Raw genomic sequence first — 24,203 nt, 5'->3', positions numbered from 1 at the left:
AAGAAAGTAGTTTTTTATCCGGCCCGTGGGATGAGTTTGCTAATTTAAAAATTAACCTGAAATTGTTGAATGGAAGAAACCACTGTTCTAAATGTGTCCACTGGATGTCGCAATAGAAATTATATGTAACTTTGTAGATGATGCTACATATATACAAAATAAACCACGTAATGTTTTAGTACATCAGTCGAGGAAAATGATCAAACTACATAAATAACATACTGTTATTTATATATATATATTTAACATACATATACAGTTGAGTTGAGTTTGAGTTTATTTGGAACATGCAAGCATACAACATGATATATCACAATTTCCAGTTTGTCTTTTCAACATGTTTGAAAAGGAGTAGGAAGAAGCAGAGCTTATTTTCTTTTACATAACAGTTGCTAAAACTTTTGTTCACTTCCTGGTCTCAATTTATTCACAATATACTCCATTAGTAATCACAATATAAATAAATAATACTCTGTGAAGTAAGTTACATTTCATATGGTGAGATGAGTAAGATTAAGATGATCTAATTGGTAATTGGATTTAGATGTTTTTTTATCTTGATAGAGTGAAAATTAGCACCAGTGAGTTGACTGATGAATATTACCACATAATTTATTCAGAAAAAATAAATAATGACAAATAAATTATATATACTATTAACCGAAACATGTAAGTGTAACAAAAAACAACATTATGATTTGTGCAATTTCAGAATGTGCTTGTTCTATTTATAAACAAAGAAAGTAGTTTTTTATCTGGCCCACGGGATGAGTTTACTAAGTTTAAAAATTAACCTGAAATTGTTGAATGAAAGAAACCACTGTTCTAAATTTGTCAACTGTATGTAGCAATAGCAGTTATTTGTATCTCATTCATTTTTTATTTTTTTTATTTCAGGCAATGACATAAAAAAGTACAAAGTTGACAACACATAATAATATAAATTAATATAGTGCAAAAGGTAATGTATAGTATGTAATGCATGATTGTCCAGTTTTGCCTGAAAGGGAGTGGGAAGAAGATAATTTAATCCCACCCCCAGTTCTCCATTCAGTGATTATTCACATGAGTTTCACTCTTACTTTGTTCAAGGATTATAATACAGATGTTGTATCATAGTGGCATTACCACAGGCAACAATAATTATTACACTGTAACAATCATTTGTATCAACAATGTAGGAATAATGAATATACCAATAATGGTAATAGACAACATAGCAATAATGGTAATAGACAACATAGCAATAATGGTAATAGACAACATAGCAATAATGGTAATAGACAACATAGCAATAATGGTGATAGACAACATAGCAATAATGGTAATAGACAACATAGCAATAATGGTAATAGACAACACAGCAATAATGGTAATAGACAACATAGCAATAATGGTAATAGACAACATAGCAATTAATGGTAATAGACAACATAGCAATAATGGTAATAGACAACATAGCAATAATGGTGATAGACAACATAGCAATAATGGTAATAGACAACATAGCAATAATGGTAATAGACAACATAGCAATAATGGTAATTATCAATAATGGTAATAGACAACATAGCAATAATGGTAATAGACAACATAGCAACAATGGTAAGGAAACATTGAGCACATGTCACTTTGAGACAGAGTACAGCAGCAGGTCAAATTAAAGACCCTCATCAATATATTTGAACCAGACCCCATGTTTGTATAATAGTTTAAATCGATTAATAGTTTGGCATTGCTTGTGTTGTAAGTTCAGTTTGTTCCATAGTTTGTAGATTATGCTACATATGTACCACATGATGTTTTAGTACATCAGTCGAGGAAAATGATCAAACTACATAAATAAGATACTGTAATTTGATTTAGATATTTTCTTATCTTGATAGTGAAAATTTGCACCAATGAGTTGACTGATGAATATTATCACATAATTTATTCAGAAAATATAAATAATGACAAATAAAGTATATATAGATGATACATACTGTATATTGTACAGTATTTTGTATATTGTACAGGATTGCTTATTATTTTTTATTGGATAGTAGTCTGTTTATTTCAATTCTTATTTTTTATCTTTATTACTTTTTAAGTAATTTATTTTTATCCCATATTTGTTTCCACTACCACGCCTTAAGTTGGAGTCCTTTATCTCGTTATATGCAAATATAATGACAAAGTCCATTCTATTCTATACTACATCCATTTTCTACCGTTTGTCCCTTAACCGCAACATGTAAGTGTAAAAAAAAACAACAACCCAACAACATTATGATTTGTACAATTTCAGAATGTGCTTGTTCTATTTGTAAACAAAGAAAACAATCTGAAGTTGTCTTTATTTTTAAATTATCGCGCCGTGATTTTACCAGTCCGGCCCACCTGGGAGTAGATTTTCCTCCATGTGGCCCCTGATCTAAAATGAGTTTTGGACACCACTGCTCCAAAACTTAATAAACATTTGTCGTATTTGGAGGTGGCGGGTGTAACTAATGTTGTGGCCATCAGGTTATCGACGAGATGACGCTCATCGATGTAGCAATAGCAATTATTTGTAACTTTGTAGATGATGCTACATATGTACAAAATAAACCACATGATGTTAGTACCTTAGTCGAGGAAAATGATCAAACTACATAAATAACATACTGTAATTGAGTTGAATTGAGTTTGAGTTTATTTGGAACATGCGAGCATACAACATGATACATCACAATTTCCAGTTTGTCTTTTCAACATGTTGGAAAAGGAGTAGGAAGAAGCGGAGCTTATTTAATCCTACCCCTTTTCTTTTACATAACAGTTGCTAAAACTTTTGTTCACTTCCTGTTCTCATGTTATTCACAATATACTCCATAAGTAATCACAATAAAAATAAATAAATAAATAATACTCGGTGAAGTAAGTTACTTTTCATATGGTGAGATGAGTAAGATTAAGATGATCTAATTGGTAATTGGATTTAGATATTTTTTCATCTTGATAGAGTGAAAATTAGACTGATGAATATTATCACATGAATTATTCAGGAAATATAAATAATGACAAAGTATATATCCTATTAACCGCAACATGTAAGTGTAAAAAAAACCATTATGATTTGTGCAATTTCAGAATGTGCTTGTTCCATTTGTAAACAAAGAAAATAGTTTTCTATCCGGCCTGCGGGATGAGTTTACTAAGTTTAAAAATTAACCTGAAATTGTTGAATGAAAGAAACCACTGTTCTAAATGTGTCATCTACATCAACTATATGATTTGCCTGAGAAGCTGGAGAGGACAAAAAAAAATTTAAATTTTTTTTTTTAATTTTTTTTTTTTTAATTTTTTAATTTGTAGTCGACGTAATTCTTTCGTGGCGGGCCGCCACAAATAAATGAATGTGCGGGAAACCCTGTGATGTTAGTACATCAGTCGAGGAAAATGATCAAACTGCATAAATAACATACTGTAATTGAGTTGCGTTTGAGTTTATTTGGAACATGCATGCATACAACATGATACATCACAATTTCCAGTTTGTCTTTTCAACATGTTGGAAAAGGAGTAGGAAGAAGCAGAGCTTATTTAATCCTACCCCTTTTCTTTTACATAACAGTTGCTAAAAAAAAGTATGTAAAAAGTTACATTTCATATGGTGAGATGAGTAAGATCAAGATTATCTAATTGGTAATTGGGTTTAGATATTTTTTTATCTTGATAGAGTGAAAATGAGCACCAATGAGTTGACTGATGAATATTACCACATCATTTATTCAGAAAATATAAATAATAAATAATAAAGTATATATACTATTAACTGCAACATGTAAGTGTAAAAAACAACAACATTATGATTTGTGCAATTTCAGAATGTGCTTGTTCTATTTGTAAACAAAGAAAATCGTTTTTTATCCGGCCCGCAGGATGAGTTTGCTAAGTTTAAAAATTAACCTGAAATTGATGAATGAAAGAAACCACTGTTCTAAATGTGTCCACTGCATGTCGCAATAGAAATTATATCTAACTTTGTAGATTATGCTACATATGTATAATTAAAAAGCCCAAAAAGAAAACACTATATGTCAGTGCACCAGTCAAGGAAAATGATCAAACTACATAAATAACATACTGTAATTGATTTAGATATTTTTTATCTTGATAGAGTGAAAATTAGCACCAGTGAGTTGACTGGTGAATATTATCACATAATTTATTCAGAAAATATAAATAATGACAAATAAAGTATATATAGATTATATATACTGTATATTGTACAGTATTTTGTATATTGTTTTGTATATTGTACAGGATTGCTTATTATTTTTATTGGATAGTAGTCTGTTTATTTAAATTCTTATTTTTTATCTTTATTGCTTCTTGTGTAATTTATTTTTATCCCGTATTTGTTTCCACTACCGCACCTTAAATTGGAGTCCTTAATCTTGTTATATGCAAGTATAATGACAATAAAGTCCTTTCTATTCTATTCTATATAATTAACCGCAACATGTAAGTGTAAAATAAAACCCAACAACATTATGATTTGTGCAATTTCAGAATGTGCTAGTTCTATTTGTAAACAAAGAAAACAATCTGAAGTTGTCTTTATTTTTAAGTTATCGTGCTGTGATTTTACCAGTCCGGCCCACTTGGGAGTAGATTTTCTTCCACGTGATCTAAAATGATATTTAGACACCGCTGCTCTAAAACTTAATAAACATTTGTCGTATTTGGAGGCGGCGGGTGTACCTAATGTTGTGGCCATCAGGTTATCGACGAGATGACGCTCATCGATGTAGCAATAGCAATTATTTGTAACTTTGTAGATGATGCTACATATGTACAAAATAAACCACATGATGTTAGTACATCAGTCGAGGAAAATTGTCAAACTACATAAATAACATACTGTAATTGGATTTAGATATTTTTTTATCTTGATAGATTGAAAATAAACACCAATGAGTTGATTGATAAATATTATCACATAATTTATTCAGGAAATATAAATAATGACAAATAAAGTATGTATACTATTAACCGCAACATGTAAGTGTAAAAGAAACCCAACAACATTATGATTTGTGCAATTTCAGAATGTGCTTGTTCTATTTGTAAACAAAGAAAACAATCTGAAGTTGTCTTTATTTTTAAGTTATCGTGCCGTGGGAGTAGATTTTCCCCCATGTGATCTAAAATGAGTTTGACCCCCCTGTTTTACAACATGCGTCGCTGCAGCGACCGCGTTGTGTACTTTTTGCAGCCTTTTTTTTTTTTTTTTTTTTTTTTAGACTGCACATGATAGCTGACGAGTCATACATCCTGTTTGACAAGTTGTTGTTTTCCCTTGCTGTTGCACCGCCGTAGAGCGATACACAAAAGCTATCTCCTTCGAGCCACCTTTTATAAATGACTTCACCGCCGTCACAAGCTACATATAAACCAGTGCACCGCAAATCATCTCCAGTATTTCCCCCCCACCGCTGTTTAATGACTTGTTTACTCACTCTACTCCATGAATGTGCATGCAGATGGACTCAGGATTCCTCACTGCCTCCTCCTAGTGATAGTGAAACCTATTAGGTACAGCTGCACAATATAATTACATTTAGCACAAATAGGCGATAAGGCTCAGTTTTGATGGGTATTTAAAGAGGAACTTCACTTTTTTGAAATGTTGCCTATGCATTCACAATCCTAATGTAAGACAATCACACATGTTTTTCTCTGTTTATGCACTCCAGCTAAGTAAATAAATGTGAGCATAAGTACACTCATAATGGAGCCTATGGGAGTCGCTCTATTCAGCCTGTAAATTGCTTAAAAAACATCAAAACACTTACATTAATGTATATTACACAAGTAATGTATTTAATTTTTTATTTTATTTTTTTTATTCCGGCAGACAAGCATATATAGCGACACTTAATCACTCTTTGTAATTTGACAGACATGCAACGGCACCCACCGAAAAGGGATACAGGAAAAAAGCAAGAATGCTTACATGTCCCGCCCCTAATTTACAATCAACTTATATGTTGGTTATATAGTCCAACTTTCAACAGCAGATTTGATAAGTATAACAGTGTTTTTTAACCACACTAGTGTGCCGTGAGATACGGTCTGGTGTGCCGTGGGAGATGATCTAATTTCACCTATTTGGGTTAAAAATGTTTTTTGCAAACCAGTAATTAAAATCCGCAAATGATGTGTTGTTGTTGAGTGTCTGTACTCTCTGGAGATCGGCAGACTTACCACGTTATACTCTTCCTTATCAGTAGGTGGCAGCCGGTAGCTAATTGCTTTGTAGATGTGGGAAACAGCGGGAGGCAGTGTGCAGGTAAAAAGGTCTCTAATGCTTAAACCAAAAATAAACAAAAAGTGAGTGCCCCTAAGAAAAGGCATTGAAGCTTAGGGAAGGCTATGCAAAACTAAACTAAAACCGAACTGGCTACAAAGTAAACAAAAACCGAATGCTGGACGACAGCAAAGACTTACTGTGGAGCAAAGACGGCGTCCACAAAGTACATCCGAACATGACATGACAATCAACAATGTCCCCACAAAGAAGGATAGAAACAACTGAAATATTCTTGATTGCTAAAACAAAGCAGGTGTGGGGAATATCGGTTTAAGGAAGACATGAAACTGCTATAGGAAAAGACCAAATAAAGACAAAAAGCCACCAAAATAGGAGCGCAAGACAAGAACTAAAACACTACACACAGGAAAACAGCAAAAAAGTCCAAATAAGTCAGGGTGTGATGTGACAGGTGGTGACAGTACACCTACCTTGAGACAAGAGCTACTGTATATTGATGCATGCTTGGTTATGCTTTAAAGTCATATCCAACAATTGCGACAACTACTTTTTATTGTCAATATCGGCTGCTGAGTTTCATTTTTTAATGATTTCTGCTGGTGGTGTGCCTTCGCATTTTTTCAATGAATAAAATGTGCCTTGGCTCAAAAAAGGTTGATAAACACTGGTATAACATGATAATGGTTGATTTATAGATGTAATGTAGTAACAGGCACATTCTTAATACGATTTAATATTTATGTAATTTGCTCCTTTTAAGCATACAGCGGCGCTGGGATGCCGACTATATTCCTGTTTAGATGAATGACTCCTAATCCAACAAAGTCTTTTTAAATGTTATTTTTGCAATTACCTGGTCTAAATTGGTTGTCAAAGTTTACAAAGTTCTTAGTTCATGTCCATGTCCTTTTACTACCCAGGTGAGAGGGATGATTTATAATCTAGAATTAACTTTCACAAGCTCCGAGATAAGTAAGCAGATCACCAGCTCATGATGTCAATACAGTGGCATAAGAATGTTACCTTTGTGTGACAATGCGCCGCTAAAACTACATCCTTAACGTTTGTGCTTATAATAGCAATATTACTCATACTCCGTTAATATTCAGGTCACAAAATGTAAATAGAGTATTGTTGCCACTTTTTGGACGGTTATTGGGTTTTGTGGTCGAAATAGACGCAATGATGTAATGACTTCATGACTCCCATTCACTCCATTGTAAGCAGACTTTTATTTACGTTTATGTACGAGTGAGAATACATAAAAAATACATGTTTTTTTCTGTCATAATGATTGTGAATTATAGGCAAAATTCCAATAAGTGCAGTTCCTCTAAAGGCTTAGTGGCCACATGCGTGGACAGCACCTTTTAGCTCTTATTTCCAAAATTGTGTACACTACTGAATTGGGGTCTCATGGCCGCTTATGTGGACACTTATACTGCCATCTGGTGGTGTCAGAAGAGTATAACATACAATGGAATTTGGGGGGAAAAAGTGTAAAAATAAGAATTAGCATGTCGCTAAACATGAAGTACAGCATTTTTCGGACTATAAGTCAGTTTTTTTCATAGTTTGGCTGGGGGTGCGATTTATACTCAGGAGCGACTTATGTGTGAAATTATTAACACATTAGCGTAAAATATCAAATAATATTATTTATCTCATTCACGTAAGAGACTAGACGTATAAGATTTCATGGGATTTAGCGATTAGGAGTGACAGATTGTTTGGTAAACGTATAGCATGTTCTATATGCTATAGTTATTTGAATGACTCTTACCATAATATGTTACGTTAACATACCAGGCACGTTCTCAGTTGCTTATTTATGCCTCATATAACGTACACTTATTCAGCCTGTTGTTCACTATTCTTTATTTATTTTAAATTGCCTTTCAAATGTCTATTCTTGGTGTTGGGTTTTATCAAATAAATTTCCCGAAAAAATGCGACTTATACTCCAGTGTGACTTATATATGTTTTTTTCCTTCTTTATTATGCATTTTCGGCCAGTGCGACTTATACTCCGGAGTGACTAATACTCCGAAAAATAAGGTACACGTTTGTTACTTATGGACTAAGTACATCATATCAAAAGATGATTCTTAGTTTTTATTCTAATTAGGGTCCAATAAGCCCAAATAGCAAAGAGAAATAAAAAAAAAGCATGTAAACAAACAGCTTGGGCTTAATAGTCTAAAGCTCACTTATTCAAAATTGGCCTTTTCATAATCTGTAATATGTGTCCGTAGAGCATGTTTATAACCACCAAACGGAAAAAAAATCCCCACCCCTTAATGTTACGATCATGTTGTATCTGATCCGTGGAATCTATTGTGATGGAGAAACAAAATGCAAACAGTGGGTGAAGTGCACAATTGTACTTTTTGGAGTCGTGGTGGCAGATGTAGACAAACACAGCTCATTAGTATTAAAGCGTCAGGTACATATAACAAGTGTTCCTAGTAGGACTTGTACTAAAAAGCCTTTTAAACTGTCTAAATTACTAACATCAAAGCTGGATTTTCCCCAATACATTATTGTGGAACCATCCATCCATTTTCTACCAGGGTTGCGGGGGCCTATCCCAGCTCAGACCCACACTTTAAAACAAATATATTTAAAGAAAGTACAATATTGTGACTCTAGCCGTATGTTTATTTTTGAGGTTGTTTGCAGTGGTGTAGAACTGCTCTGTATTATATTTAGAAGTGTAATATTTAGACACTCAAAAATACCTTAATCTACATCCACCAAATACATTCCTCTCTGACATAACATTTACTTCATATAGGCGTGCAGCTCTTGTGTTTCACACAAGTTTGTGAACGGAAGTTGCATCACATTCAGTTGGTGATAAGAAATATCAGCAGTATCACAAAATATGCAAGATTGCTCCTTGCTATAAATAAAGCATGTTAAATGGCTGGTGAGTAACACACGCTGAGTCATCTTAGATTTAGTGACACATGTTTGGGTGCTGTGCCTTGTTCTTGGGTGGCTTGCTCAAGGGTCCCCGCATCCCATTGACTACCATTTATAGCTCGGTTGACTCAGTAACTGGAACCACAAAGGTCACAGCTGGCCCCAATCTTATGGCTCCAAGATGAGTACAAGTTGGGATCGAGGTACAGGGAAAAGCAGTTTGTCTCTTGGAATTTATAGAAATATAAAAACAATTCGTTACAGGGTCAAAGTTTTCTTATGAAAATGATTCAAGGCAAGCAGGTTTTGGAAAGGAAAACACGTAACCAAGGTTAATCCTTTGATGCTGTGAACTGAGGTTATCAACAATAGCCTTCAAAAAACCGTTGGCCAAATGAAGAATTGTATGGACTTTGTATCCACTGTGACATGGTTTAGTGCTCTTACTAACATCACCATTGTGCCCACAGACTATGAGAAGACAGAGGACGGAGGTCGTGGTGGAGCTCCGAAAGGTAAATGCCTTTCTTTCTATGTTATGATGCTGCTAATTAGTGCTCTGCGATATGGACAATACATGTAGTAATAATAATATATGTCTCGATAGGCTATTTTATATTCCATGATGTGTGTGTATATATATATATACATATATATATATCTCTCGATGCAGTAATTTTTTTCTCAAAATTTCACAAATATACTCATCAAATTAATGCCACTTTATCTTCTCTCAATTTGTTTAACACAATCTATATATACAAAGGACAAGACAAACGAAATGTTTTTAGCACCAGCTTTTTTTCAACAGTCGGTGCATTTTAGTTAGTCTGATTTCTTAAATAATTTGGTTTCTTCTATTTTTTACACCTACATGTGAAGTCTCAGGTTACGCATTGTGCATCTTGTACACCACAGGGCCATAAGCTGAGCGTTTTCACTTGTAGCACCGGTGCTACTAAATGAAAAAAAATTAGTAGAGCAGAAATTTTTTTGTAGCAATAGGAAATGTCTCAAATATCACAATTTGATTATTAACACTCATACATATAAACACATCATAAGGCCTACTGTAACGCTCAATTAAGCACAGAGAACGTCTCTAAACTGTGCTAATACTGTCACTAACACGAGTGTAGGGCTGGGCAATATAGACCAGTACTCATATCCCGATATAGTTTGGCCCATAAAGTAATGGGAAATATTCATTGACGTAACTAAATATCTCCACCGTGCCTTGATTTTACATTGTTGGGACTAATGGGGATCCCAAATACACAAACACAGGTACCAACAAGTAAGAAAATTAGGTTTTGCATAATAGGATCCCAACTTAAGAGGTGTTTAGAGATAAGAAAAAGGTTTAGAAATAATATAAGAAATGTCAAACTTCATCTCCAATCTTCTTTAAAAAAACAACAACATTTAGCTATGCTCAATTCTTCAGCTAACACAACCACAAAACAACAAGGTGTGAAATAAAGTGCCTTGGTTTAAGAGGACTTGTTTGAACGTCAGCAGCATCATTAACATTGTCTCTGTGCTGTTCTTCATGCCGTGTCTTCAAGTGATAGACAAGAATAGATGTGTTCAGGTCGCTAACAGAAAGTGATAGAAAAGAATAGATGTGTTCAAGTCGCTAACAGGAAGTGATAGAAAAGAATAGACGTGTTCAAGTCGCTAACAAGAAGTGATAGAAAAAAATAGACATGTTCAAGTCGCTAACAAGAAGTGATAGAAAAGAATAGACGTGTTCAAGTCGCTAATAACAAGTGATAGAAAAGAATAGACGTGTTCAAGTTGCTAACAGGAAGTGATAGAAAAGAATAGACGTGTTCAAGTCGCTAACAGGAAGTGATAGAAAATAATAGACGTGTTCAAATCGCTAACAGGAAGTGATAGAAAAGAATAGACGTGTTCAAGTCGCTAACAGGAAGTGATAGAAAATTATGGAAGTGTTCAAGTCGCTAACAGGAAGTGATAGAAAATAATAGACGTGTTCAAGTCGCTAACAGGAAGTGATAGAAAATAATAGACGTGTTCAAGTCGCTAATAGGAAGTGATAGAAAATAATAGACGTGTTCAAGTCGCTAACAGGAAGTGATAGAAAATAATAGACGTGTTCAAGTCGCTAACAGGAAGTGATAGAAAATAATAGACGTGTTCAAGTCGCTAATAGGAAGTGATAGAAAATAATAGACGTGTTCAAGTCGCTAACAGGAAGTGATAGAAAATAATAGACGTGTTCAAGTCGCTAATAAGAAGTGATAGAAAAGAATAGACGTGTTCAAGTCGCTAACAGGAAGTGATAGAAAATAATAGACGTGTTCAAATCGCTAACAGGAAGTGATAGAAAATAATAGACGTGTTCAAGTCGCTAACAGGAAGTGATAGAAAAGAATAGACGTGTTCAAGTCGCTAACAGGAAGTGATAGAAAATAATAGACGTGTTCAAATCGCTAACAACAAGTGATAGAAAAGAATAGACGTGTTCAAGTCGCTAACAACAAGTGATAGAAAATAATAGATGTGTTCAAATCGCTAATAACAAGTGATAGAAAAGAATAGATGTGTTCAAATCGCTAATAACCAGTGATAGAAAAGAATAGACGTGTTCAATTCGCTAATAACAAGTGATAGAAAAGAATAGACGTGTTCAGGTGGCTATCAAGGGCTTGTTGGCAGCATGTTTTACAGTTAATAGTGATGTGTGGATGGATACCAGATGTCAGTATTATAAAGCAGCAAGTGTTATTGTAGGCTATTTGGGGACACTACATACAGACTTCAATATAATTAAGAACACACTCAATTCAGAATAACGCCATTAATTCTTTCACACTCTTTTTATATTGTTTGAAGATGATTCTTACATTTTACCAGACACTTTTGCTATATTTGCACAAAGTATCGGTATTGCCAATACCAGCCAGAATTTTACTTGGTGTCAGTGGTATCGCACATCACGAACAGATAAGCCGGCCGTTATTTGGTCGGTGTCTGGACTTTTTTAATTAAAATACAATAGTTCCTCTTTTTGACACCAATTCCTTTTCGAGTTGGTTTAACTTCCGTGGTGACATCCATTCTCCTTCCAGCTCTCACCGTGAAGTTCTTTCAACTGATGGAGAACTACTCCTGCAAAGTAGCAGTGTTGCTGCAGTTATATTAGCCACAGCTCAGATGTTACAATTATGATATAAACAAGTTATTTTGTACATATTTTTGTTGTACTGCGACATATATATTGTAATATCGCACGGCACAACTGTTAATACCACCCAATGTGCAAGATACCTAAACGAAAGCAAGTTTGAAAATGCATAACATTGTTTCTTTTGCCACTCAACAGAACAAAAGAGACGAACACCTCTTGAAAAGAAGAAACGTGCCTCATGAAGACTATTGTGAGGACTCCGACGTCGATGGAGATTTCCGATCGGTACGGCTGTGTTTATTGAATATAACATTCATTTGACTGCTTGAAATTGAGTCAGACAAGTTTTTTTCACTTGGTTTTAAGTAGCCAGTGACAATGCTGATTTAGTTTTGTGTTGTAACCTGCAACTGAGATTCTCCGCTGCACTTTTTGGGGAATTTTGCCTGTTTGTTCACAATCCTTGTGATAGACAAGAAGACAACTTATTTTTATTTTTTTGCATTGTAACATGTAAACATCGGTTTGTTGTAGGTAGCTAGCAATGCAGCTAATGGAAGCAGTCAATTCTACCGCTAAATCACTTTAAAAATGCATTCAAAAACCGTCACCAATACTTAATTTACTTGTATAATAACCAAACTGTAGCGACATTGTTATTGTAAGAGCGAACACTGAGGAACTCTCTTTTTAGCGTAGTAACACATCAGTGTGCTTCATTATTAGTCGTAAAAGCTAAATACGGCAAGAGATAAGCTACACTATATTGCCAAAAGTATTTGGCCACCCATCCAAGTGATGAGAATCAGGTGTCCTAATCACAGGTGTATAAAATCAAGCACTTAGGCATGGAGACTGTTTCTACAAACATTTGTGAAAGAATGGGCCACTCTCAGTAATTTCCAGCGTGAAACTGTCATAGGATGCCACCTGTGCAACAAATCCAGTCGTGAAATTTCCTCGCTCCTAAATATTCCAAAGTCAACTTTATTATAAGAAAAGTGAAGAGTTTGGGAACAACAGCAACTCAGCCACCATGTGGTAGGCCACGTAAACTGACTGAAGCGCATAGTGCAAAGACTTTCTGCACAGTCAGTTGCTACAGAGCTCCAAACTTCATGTGACCTTCCAATTAGCCCACGTACAGTACGCAGAGAGCTTCATGGAATGGGTTTCCATGGCCGAGCAGCTGCATCCAAGCCATACAATGCAAAGCGTGGGATGCAGTGGTGTAAAACACGTCGCCACTGGACTCTAGAGCAGTGGAGACGCCTTCTTTGGACTGATGAATCACACTTTTCCATCTGGCAATCTGATGGACCAGTCTGGGTTTGGAGGTTGCCAGGAGAACGCTACATTTCGGACTGTATTGTGCTGATTGTGAAATTTGGTGGAGGAGGAATTATGGTGTGGGGTTGTTTTTAAGGAGTTGGGCTTGGCCCCTTAGTTGCAGTGAAAGGCACTTTGAATGCTCCAGGATACCAAAACATTTTGGTCTTGTCCATGGGATGGCACTTCAAGTTCATATGTGAGTCAAGGCAGGTGGCCAAATACTTTTGGCAATATAGTGTAGCTTCTACGTCAGCACAAAACGTGTTTGAGTTTGCAATGCACAACACAGAGCGATGAGTCTGCAATTTGTACCGACTGAAAAACATGAACAATCATATTACATTGTAAAGTATTAGCCCACATGTCATGTTTTGTTTGCATATGCAGTCTGTCATGATACACACCACCTGCTGTGTGTATCATGATCAATATAAAGTGTCACTCACTCGATGGACAGTTGTCTCTTTGGTCAAGTTGGCCAGGGACGTTTTTTCTGGTTTATTTGGGGTAAGCCTGCCGTTTATGTTGGAATAGCTCGTCTCCAAATTCCGCATTTGCAGCTTCGAGTCGATTTCACCCCACTCTATCTATCGGCTTCCGCCTGCTCCGTTTCACCCGCTTCTCCGTGCTGGCTTCTAGAAGCAGCAGTTAATCCTTCGTTCAACTAGCTTCAAAAATATATGGTTGTGAATCCTGAATAATGGAAATGACTGATGGAATGTGGTTGCAGAAAAACATTCACCAACTACAATTGAATTAGGGCTGGGCGATATGGCCTTTTATTAATATCTGGATATGTTTAGTCCATGTCACGATACACCATATATATGTGGATATGTTTAGTCCATGTCACGATACACCATATATATGTGGATATGTTTAGTCCATGTCACGATACACCATATATATGTGGATATGTTTAGGCCATGTCACGATACACCATATATATGTGGATATGTTTAGTCCATGTCACGATACACCATATATATGTGGATATGTTTAGTCCATGTCACGATACACCATATATATATGTGGATATGTTTAGTCCATGTCACGATACACCATATATATGTGGATATGTTTAGTCCATGTCACGATACACCATATATATGTGGATATGTTTAGTCCATGTCACGATACACCATATATATGTGGATATGTTTAGTCCATGTCACGATACACCATATATATGTGGATATTGTGCCTTAGCCTTGAATGAACACTTGATGCATATAATCACAGCAGTATGATGATTCTATGTGTCTACATTAAAACATTCTTCTTCATACTGCATTAATATATGCTATAGGGCTGTGAATCTTTGGGTGTCCCACGATTCGATTCAATATCGATTCTTGGGGTCACGATTTGATTCAAAAGCGATTTATTTATTTTTTTCATTTCAACACGATTCCCGATTCAAAAACGATTCTTTCATTCAATACATAGGATTTCAGCAGGATCTACCCCAGTCTGCTGACATGCAAGCAGAGTAGTAGCTTTTTGTAAAAAGCTTGTTTTATCAACTGATTGCAATGATGTACATTTGTTTGAACTATTAAATGAACCAAAAATATGACTTATTTTATCTTTGTGAAAATATTGGACACAGTGTGTTGTCAAGCTTATGAGATGCGATGCAAGTGTAAGCCACTGTGACACTATTGTTCTTTATTTTTTATAAATGTCTAATGATAATGTCAATGAGGGATTGTTAATCACTGCTATGTTGAAATTGTAACTAATATTGATACTGTTGTTGATAATATTCATTTTTGTTTCACTACTTTTGGTTTGTTCTGTCATGTTTGTGTCTCCTCAATTGCTTTGTTTATTGCAGTTCTGAGTGTTGCTGGGCCAGGTTTGGTTTTGGAATTGGATTGCTTTGTTGTTTTATTGCTGTGTATTGTTTTGTTGGATTGATTAATTTAAATAATAAATAAAAAATCTATTTTTTAAAAATGAGAATCTATTCTGTGAGAATCGCGATTCGAATTCGAATCGATTTTTTTCCCACACCCCTAATATGCTACTTTTAAACTTTCATGCAGTGAGGGAAATCACAACTAAGTCAATTTAGCAAAAGTGTATTTATTAAACAGTTATTAAGCAGTGGCACAAACATTCATGTCATTTCAAAACAGAAAGAGCAAGATTGTCAGACATTTTAAAACAAGCTATTAGTGCACTTTTGTGCATGATGTCACTAAGATGACATATCAAAACAACACTAAATTAAAGTGCACTTTTTGTACAGAACGCCACTACAATAGTTAAAAACAAATAAAGTGCACTTTTGTGCATGATGTCACAAGATATTTCAATAAGTGTCAAATAAAAATGAGCTGCATAATAGGAAATCAAATAGTGTATGTCCTTCGCTATGTGGTAGGTTCCTGCGGACGTTATCTCCTTCTGTTGTTGACTAGTTTTTTCATACGGTGTTGATGTGGAAATTGTTGCTCCGGCATTTTGTTGGTGTGGCACCGAATGCAGATGTTGACATGCAGAGTTTCAAGCACTCTTCACTCTCTAGCGGGTGACTTTTCAAATGATGCTACACATTAGCAGTAGTGCTACTTTTTGTAGCAACGCTTTTGCCGCATACTTGACATATTACAGTTGTCTGTTCAACATCTTCCCGCTTGAAGCGAAACCACCGCCAGACGATGGACCCCCTGCTGATTTTCTTTGGAATTAATTCTTCCTCCATTTGTTACCAGATTGGCACCTTCTTTCTCTCGTATTACCACTCGCTCCGCTAGCATCACACCTAACATTACCCATTCCGCTTCCTCTCTGCTCAGCAAGGGCGTATGATGTTGCACGCGCGACAGTATGTGACGTATGTAAGAAGGTGCGCTTGTTTTATGTCTCTGTGAAAAGGAGAGACAAGAAAGAGTGATAAAAGCCTGTCGTGTAATGCCCGCAGCCAAAAGCAACTGCGTGAGAATGTATACTCCAATATCACCATATAGTCATTTTCTATATCGCACAGAGACAAACCCGCAATATATCGAGTATATTCCATATATTGCCCAGCCCTAAATTGAATATTAATTTCTTGAAAATCAGTTGCACTGTGGCAAAATTGATGCAAGTTTTAAAGCACAAACTTAGTCACTGCTTGTACACGTCTCTGCTGCGGTGAAAGATGCTTTGGCAAGCGATTCCAAGGAAACGATACACTGGGAATAGAACCGGTTTTCGATTCCCATCCCAAGTATTTAATACCATATACAGCTAGGAAAACAAGCTTTTATTTTGTATTTTGGTGGTTTGTTTGTAGAGTTTAACTAATACAAATTTCTAAAAGCGAGACCGCATGGAGGGCCAGGAACCTAAAATATGCGAGCATTGTTTCCGCCAGACTCTTTCTTATAAAATTGTGACTTTTGTCGGGTAAAATTGCGACTCTTTTCATAAAATTGCCAAAATTTTAAGCTTTTCTTGTAAAATTGCGACTGTTATTGAGTAAGATTCCAACTTTTGTCATAATATTACACAAATGTTCAGTTTTTCTTGTAAAATGTTCACTTGTGTTGAGTAAAATGTCGACTTTTATTATAATACTGCCAAAATTCAAAGTTTCTTGTGTGTGTAATGGGCAAAAAGAGTGAGAGATGGCTCAAAGAAAATGAGAGAAGGTGTCAGGGATTTGTAATCATTTAGAACAGAAAAAGACCGACATTGTAGTGAAATATATGCACTCTCATTTCACAATAGCATTACATCAATGATACAGCACATTACGAGAAAGCATCCTGCATATTTAAAGAGCAAACAAGCAGAAAGAAGATAAAAGTCTATTTTGGCAGATAACGCCGTCTTATGTCTGACTTGCATATTAAAGTTTTTTTTTTAAACATGTGAGGGCATGTTAGCATCTACAGTTAATGTTAATGTCCCAAAAAATCAAACACCACTCCAATTTAAAAACTTTTCAAAAATGTGTGTTAAATTGTTAAATACATTGTCATTCGATTTTGGATACGTATATATTATTACTGATTGTGTTTTTTATCATTAAACCCATTTTTGTGTCAATTGTTTTTAAAAAAAACAAAAATGTTAACTTTTAAAAAAAATCTAACTATATCAGCAAGCTTTTTTTGTTTAGATTGCTTATTTATTACCTGGTTTTACGCTACACAAGTTGTTTTTTTTTACTTAAACATTTGAAAAAATATAAGTAATACATAGTGATCCTTCCATATTAAAACTGCAAAGTCAATGTTCTGTGCATTTCTAAAACAAAAAGGTCATCAAAAATTCCTTGTTTATTTCAACCAACGTCCCTAAAAGACACAATATGGCTATAAAGTGTGTTTTATTCAAATACTCGATTAATCAAACAAAATCATTTATATATTACCTCATTACTAAAGTAATCGATAGCTGCAGCCGTACCCACACATCACTGTGTGTGCTCTATTGCTGTGGCCTTGCTGAAATATTTCCAAGTTCTGACCACACCATTTTTATTACCGTATTTTTCGGACTATAAGTCGCAGTTTTTTTCATAGTTTGGCCGGGGGTGCGACTTATACTCAGGAGCGACTTATGTGTGGAATTATTAACACATTAGCGTAAAATATCAAATAATATTATTTAGCTCATTCACGTAAGAGACTAGACGTATAAGATTTCATGGGATTTAGCGATTAGGAGTGACAGATTGTTTGGTAAACGTATAGCATGTTCTATATGTTATAGTTATTTGAATGACTCTTACCATAATATTTTACGTTAACATACCAGGCACGTTCTCAGTTGGTTATTTACGCCTCATATAACGTACACTTATTCAGCCTGTTGTTCACTATTCTTTATTTATTTTATTAAAAAAAAAAATTTATTTTAAATTGCCTTTCAAATATCTATTCTTGGTGTTGGGTTTTATCAAATAAATTTCCCCCAAAAATGGGACTTATACTCCAGTGCGACTTATATGTTTTTTTCCTTCTTTATTATGTATTTTCGGCTGGTGCGACTTATACTCCGGAGCGACTTATACTCCGAAAAATACGGTAGTTACTCCCTAAACGAATAATCAAATCAAAAGAATATAAATTGAAACTTTTTCCTCATCAAACTATCAGTGCGTTGTATATTTTTCTCAAGCTGAAGTCTTCTGACACATCACACTTTGAAAACACCAGTGCTAAAGAAATCCATTGCCCCCACACAAGACTGTCATATGATGTATGATTTAACATGCTATGATTATAAATCTATTTTGTAAATATTTGGACCAGTATTACAATAATGCAAGTCAATTATCTTATTTTTAAATATTTGACGCGGCAATAGAATACATATATGTAATACATTGTATTACTGTCCAAGTTTCAAAGATGGCGGACATCTTTCCCTTAACGTGTTTCATGGTTGCTTACATTTGGTTTTGGTAATTGATAATAAAGCGTCTCGTGTCGGGCAATAGGGCAGGGGCCTGGTGGTATCAATAGAGGCTACTCAGCAGTTGAAGATTCAATCAAGGTAACTCTGTGCTATTGAGAGGTTAGAATACAAATGGGCTGCTTAGCAATATATCAACAATGACATGCAGCTCTGTCTCACTGCGTGGAAATGGCTCTTTTGTGGAGATAAACCTTCTGGATGCTTAATTCAAATGCACCACTCACCTTCTAATGTTTGAAATAGATTTGATACTGTTGCCTCTGGGATAATGGCCTTTTTGAGATATGCTCTTAAAATCAGTATGCTAACCGCTTACTTTTACCTAACGTTTAGTGTTTTTAATTTGTGTTACAAAGCCCTTCTCACCATCATTTCTAGCTTTTGCCGAGTAACTAAAATAGGCTAAAAGACACGTGGACGAGCATATGTGAAATGCTAGCAGATGACATGTGGATGATCATTGTTAAACTGCAACGTTCACTTGTTTTAAATGTGACCGTGAAGGGGTTTATTTTTTTAAATATTTGCTTTAAACGGGAGATGTTCCTGCACGATTATTATTTTCACTTGAAATAAATATTTATAGTAATAAATATAATTAGATCATTTGAGCTAGGGCTGGGCAATATGGCCTTTTATTAATATGTGGATATGTTTAGTCCATGTCACGATACACCATATATATGTGGATATTTTGCCTTAGCCTTGAATGAACACTTGATGCATATAATCACAGCAGTATGATGATTCTATGTGTCTACATTAAAACATTCTTCTTCATACTGCATTAATATATGCTACTTTTAAACTTTCATGCAGAGAGGGAAATCACAACTAAAAGTGTATTTATTAAACAGTTATTAAGCAGTGGCACAAACATTCATGTCATTTCCAAAACAGAAAGTGCAAGATTGTCAGAGACATTTTAAAACAAGCTATTAGTGCACTTTTGTGCATGATGTCACGAAGATGACATATCAAAACAACACTAAATTAAAGTGCCCTTTTTGTACAGAACGCCACTACAATAGTTTAAAACAAATAAAGTGCACTTTTGTGCATGATGTCACACAAGATATTTCAATAAGTGTCAAATAAAAATGAGCTGCATAATAGGAAATCAAATAGTGTATGTCCTTCACTATGTGGTAGGTTCCTGCGGACGTTATCTCCTTCTGTTGTTGACTATTTGTTTCATACGGTGTTGATGTGGAAATGGTGGCTTGGGCATTGTGTGGGTGTGGCACCGAACGGAGATGTTGACATGCAGAGTTTCAAACACTCTTCATTCTCTAGCTGGTGACTTTTCAAATGATGCTACATATTAGCAGTGCTGCTACTTTTTGTAGCAACGCTTTTGCCGCATACTTGACATATTACTGTTGTCTGTTCAACATCTTCCCGCTTGAAGCCAAACCACCGCCAGACGATGGACCCCGTGTTGTTTTTCTTGGGAATTAATTATTCCTTCATTTGTTACCAGATTCGCACCTTCTTTCTCTCGTATTACCACTCGCACCGCACCGCTAGCATCACAGCTAATGTTAGCTATGTCGCTACCTTTCTGCTTCGTGAGAGCATATGACGTTGCACGCGCGACAGTATGTGGCGTATGTAAGAAGGTGCGCTTGTTTTATGTCTCTGAGAATGAGAGACAAGAAAGAGTGAGAAGAGCCTGTAGTGTAATGCCCGCAGCTAAAAGCAACTGCGTGAGATCGTATACTCCAATATCACCATATAGTCATTTTCTATATCACACAGAGACAAACCTGCGATATATCGAGTAGTAGCATGTACAGTGTATGGCAAAGCTAGGGCTGGGCAATATACATATTTTAAAAGTTTTTTTCATAGTGTTGCAACTATGAACATTTATATTTACACAAAGTTTGTATTCTGGCAGAAAAGTTGTCTCCGTCGTTTTCAAGTGCATCCATCTATCTCGCGTTGTTCTAAAAAGAATCACGGAGTGGCGGCGTGGCTCGGTTGGCAGAGCAGCCGCCTTTCAAGTCACTGCTGTTGTGTCCTTGGGCAAAACACTTTACCCACCTGCTCCCAGCGCTACCCAGACTGGTTTAAATGTAGCTTAAAGATGTATATAATGGTTTTCACTATGTAAAGCGTTGTATAGGCTTGAGCCAAAAGGACCCGATTGCTGGCAATACTGGTGAGGATTCCTTTTTTCGTTGAGGGCTAAATCTAGGGGGGGAGAACGGACAAAATGCGTGATTTCCCGACAGAAACATGAAGGTTGTCCGGTATGCTTCACACACTCCTCGTACTGGAGTTTGTGTCAAGTGAGTGTGCCTCACTCTGTACGTAGAGGTGGAGGGACACAGAATGAGCGTAAAGACATTAAAGATTACATGTATCGGGATTGCGGTATTGTCTCAAATACATATTTCTTTGTAAAATATACCGCTATAACTCTTAATACCGCTATACCGCCCAGACCTATGCAAAACTTAGCATCAAACTACAATATTTTGGAAAAGTGGAGTCTTATTTTTTTTACGTTTTTCCTACCAGCCATACTCGGGTTGTTAGCATTGGAAATTGCTACATTACCTAGTGGCAGTTTGGCTGAGTCTGCTTGTTTCCTTGCCAAGTGCTTGAGCTGCAACCGGACGTGACGTCACGAGCAACAAAGGTAGAAAGGAAACATGGCACGGTTGTATTGTGCATGAATCAATACCGGGTAGTACCGACGGAAATTGGATGGTGCCTTTGAAAATACTGAAGTGGAAATGTTTTTTTAGGAGGTCTTCGGAAATAAAGTGAAACTTTTTTTGGGAGTGTACTCCTGTGGAAATAGGCTTTATTACATTTATATTATATTTCAAAGGATTGACATTTCTATACTTACTGAAATTTATACTATATTTATGGCCATAAATCTTCAAAGAATCGGAAATCAGTACTCATTGGGAACCGGAATCGTCCAAATGCAAAAGATGATGCCCAACCTTATTATTAATCAAAATGGGATGGCAACATTTGCACAACATTCCTCATGGCCTTGGCTAAAAAAAATACCTAAGTGTTTATTGTCTATTGCAGGGGTGGGCAATTAATTTTTACCGGGGGCCGCATGAGCAACCCGAGCACTGCTGGAGGGCCACATCGACAATATTTCAATTAAATTTTGCTCAATATTATATTTGATAAACCGTAAGATAAATAATAATAATAATTAATAATAATAATTTCATTTTACCTAACTTAACTTTATACAAAAGCAGATTGCCTTTGACGGTTTTATTCTTAACACTGTCTTACACAACACTTCCTGATGTATAATACAATGCAAAAATGTCAATTTCTGCACAGGGTTAATTCCTGTCACTTTATCCTGCATCCTCTTTAAAAGTACAACATTTTTCCCCGTCAGATTTGGACAACCATCTGTTGTCACACCTGCCAGCTTGTCCCATTTCAGTCCTAACATGTCCAAACACGCATTTACCTATGTGAACAAGTCATTACCTGTGGTTGTCCCTTTTAATTGACTGCATGGCTGCCAGCTCCTCCCTGATTTGAAAGTCTGCAGTTATCCCACATAAGAAGATGAGCAGCTGGGCGGTGTCACGTACATCGCAGCTCTCATCCAAAGCCAGCGAAAAACAGTCAAAGTCTGCCGTACTGTTCTTCAGCTGAAGCTCCAAGTTTCCAGCAATGGTCTCAACCCGCCTCGTTACAGTGCGTCGGGAGAGTGACACGTTCTCAAATGTGCCCCTCTTCTCCGTCCAATAAGCACTCCTTAATAAACTCTCTGCCAGAAAACGCCTTACTTTTTCTGGCGATTTTGTGAGAAATGACGAAACTTGTCCTGACGGCTGCATCTCTGGGGGTGTGACATTTGGCAAAAAGTCCTTGTTGGGTTTGCCGTTTTACCATCAACGCATCAGCCTCCCTTGCGCACACTTCATCAGACAGATTCCGGTATTGTTCCTCGTGCTTCGTCGTGTAGTGGCGATTCAAATGATATTCTTTAAACACAGCAACATGTGTACCACAAATTAAGCACACGGCTTTACCTTCAATTTCTGTAAAGAAATACTTTGCAGTCCATGTCTTGTTGGAAACACGCCATTCCTCATCAACTATTCTTTTTTTAGCGTGAGCTGACATCTCGGGGGTCACTTGTCCCTGTGCACCTTCACTCACAGGTTACACAACGACATACGTCCATAAATAACACTTTTCAAAATAAAAGCAGCACAGTTGTATTGCACGCACGACATAGATGTTTTTTAAAATGTATTTTGTAATTTGTGATTGCCGCTGTTCATTCACTCACAATCACGCACGCGCATACGTCCACACGGAAGTAATACAAATAACACTTTTCAAAAGAAAAGCAGCACCGTTGTATTGCACACTCGACAGATACTTTTTAAAATGTATTTTGTAATTTATGATTGGCCTCACGCGGGCCGGACAGGGACTCACAAAGGGCCGGATGTGGCCCGCGGGCCGCAGAATGCCGAGGTCTGGTCTATTGTGAGCAAACTGTTAAAATACTTTCTATTCTATTCTAATGATTTTCCAAAATGTCCTTTTTCAGCAAAACACCTCCCTTGAAGCAATAGTACAAGTAAGTTGTCTACTTTTATTTTCTTTAGAAATGAAGAACACACAGTGCTGTTATATTGAAGTATTTATTTTGTTGTAGAACGCTACCAGTGATAATCAGGGGGTCCAGCTGAGTGCTGTCCAGGCTGCCCGGTATGTAAACAAACACACACACGTCTATTATCTTGCATTCTATGTTCAAGGTGACGCTGAAAACTGCACTTCCTGTTGTTGTAGAACATGATTTCTTCCTTTTGACTTCTCATGCAGTCAATGTGCACAAATAATTTACTGTTATCTTCCTGTTACTGTTTTGTAGGAAATTACTGTCCAGTGACCGCAACCCCCCCATAGATGACCTGATTAAGTCTGGGATCCTTCCTATTCTGGTCCACTGTCTGGATAGAGATGACAAGTAAAATGCTGTTTTATTGTCTTTTATTGTAGTGAATCCAGCATGCGTTAATTACTGAATAGTTTACC

General features: G+C 36.1%; 1 protein-coding gene across 1 annotated transcript in view; it reads left to right on the top strand.

The window, feature by feature from the left end:
* Window positions 1-24,203, top strand: part of kpna4 (karyopherin alpha 4 (importin alpha 3)) — a 46,200-nt gene that overhangs the window by 3,357 nt on the left and 18,640 nt on the right. Inside the window, exons 2-6 of the mRNA XM_062059874.1 lie at window positions 9,703-9,747; window positions 12,585-12,674; window positions 23,713-23,742; window positions 23,821-23,873; window positions 24,040-24,135. Of these exons, the coding sequence (XP_061915858.1) occupies window positions 9,703-9,747; window positions 12,585-12,674; window positions 23,713-23,742; window positions 23,821-23,873; window positions 24,040-24,135 (314 nt within the window). The remainder of the gene's footprint in view (window positions 1-9,702; window positions 9,748-12,584; window positions 12,675-23,712; window positions 23,743-23,820; window positions 23,874-24,039; window positions 24,136-24,203) is intronic.

This window comes from Entelurus aequoreus, linkage group LG10, assembly GCF_033978785.1.
Source record: "Entelurus aequoreus isolate RoL-2023_Sb linkage group LG10, RoL_Eaeq_v1.1, whole genome shotgun sequence".
In the NCBI taxonomy this organism is placed as follows: domain Eukaryota; kingdom Metazoa; phylum Chordata; class Actinopteri; order Syngnathiformes; family Syngnathidae; genus Entelurus; species Entelurus aequoreus.
Note: the sequence above shows the minus strand (reverse complement) of the source record. Positions and strands in the feature narration are given on the sequence as shown.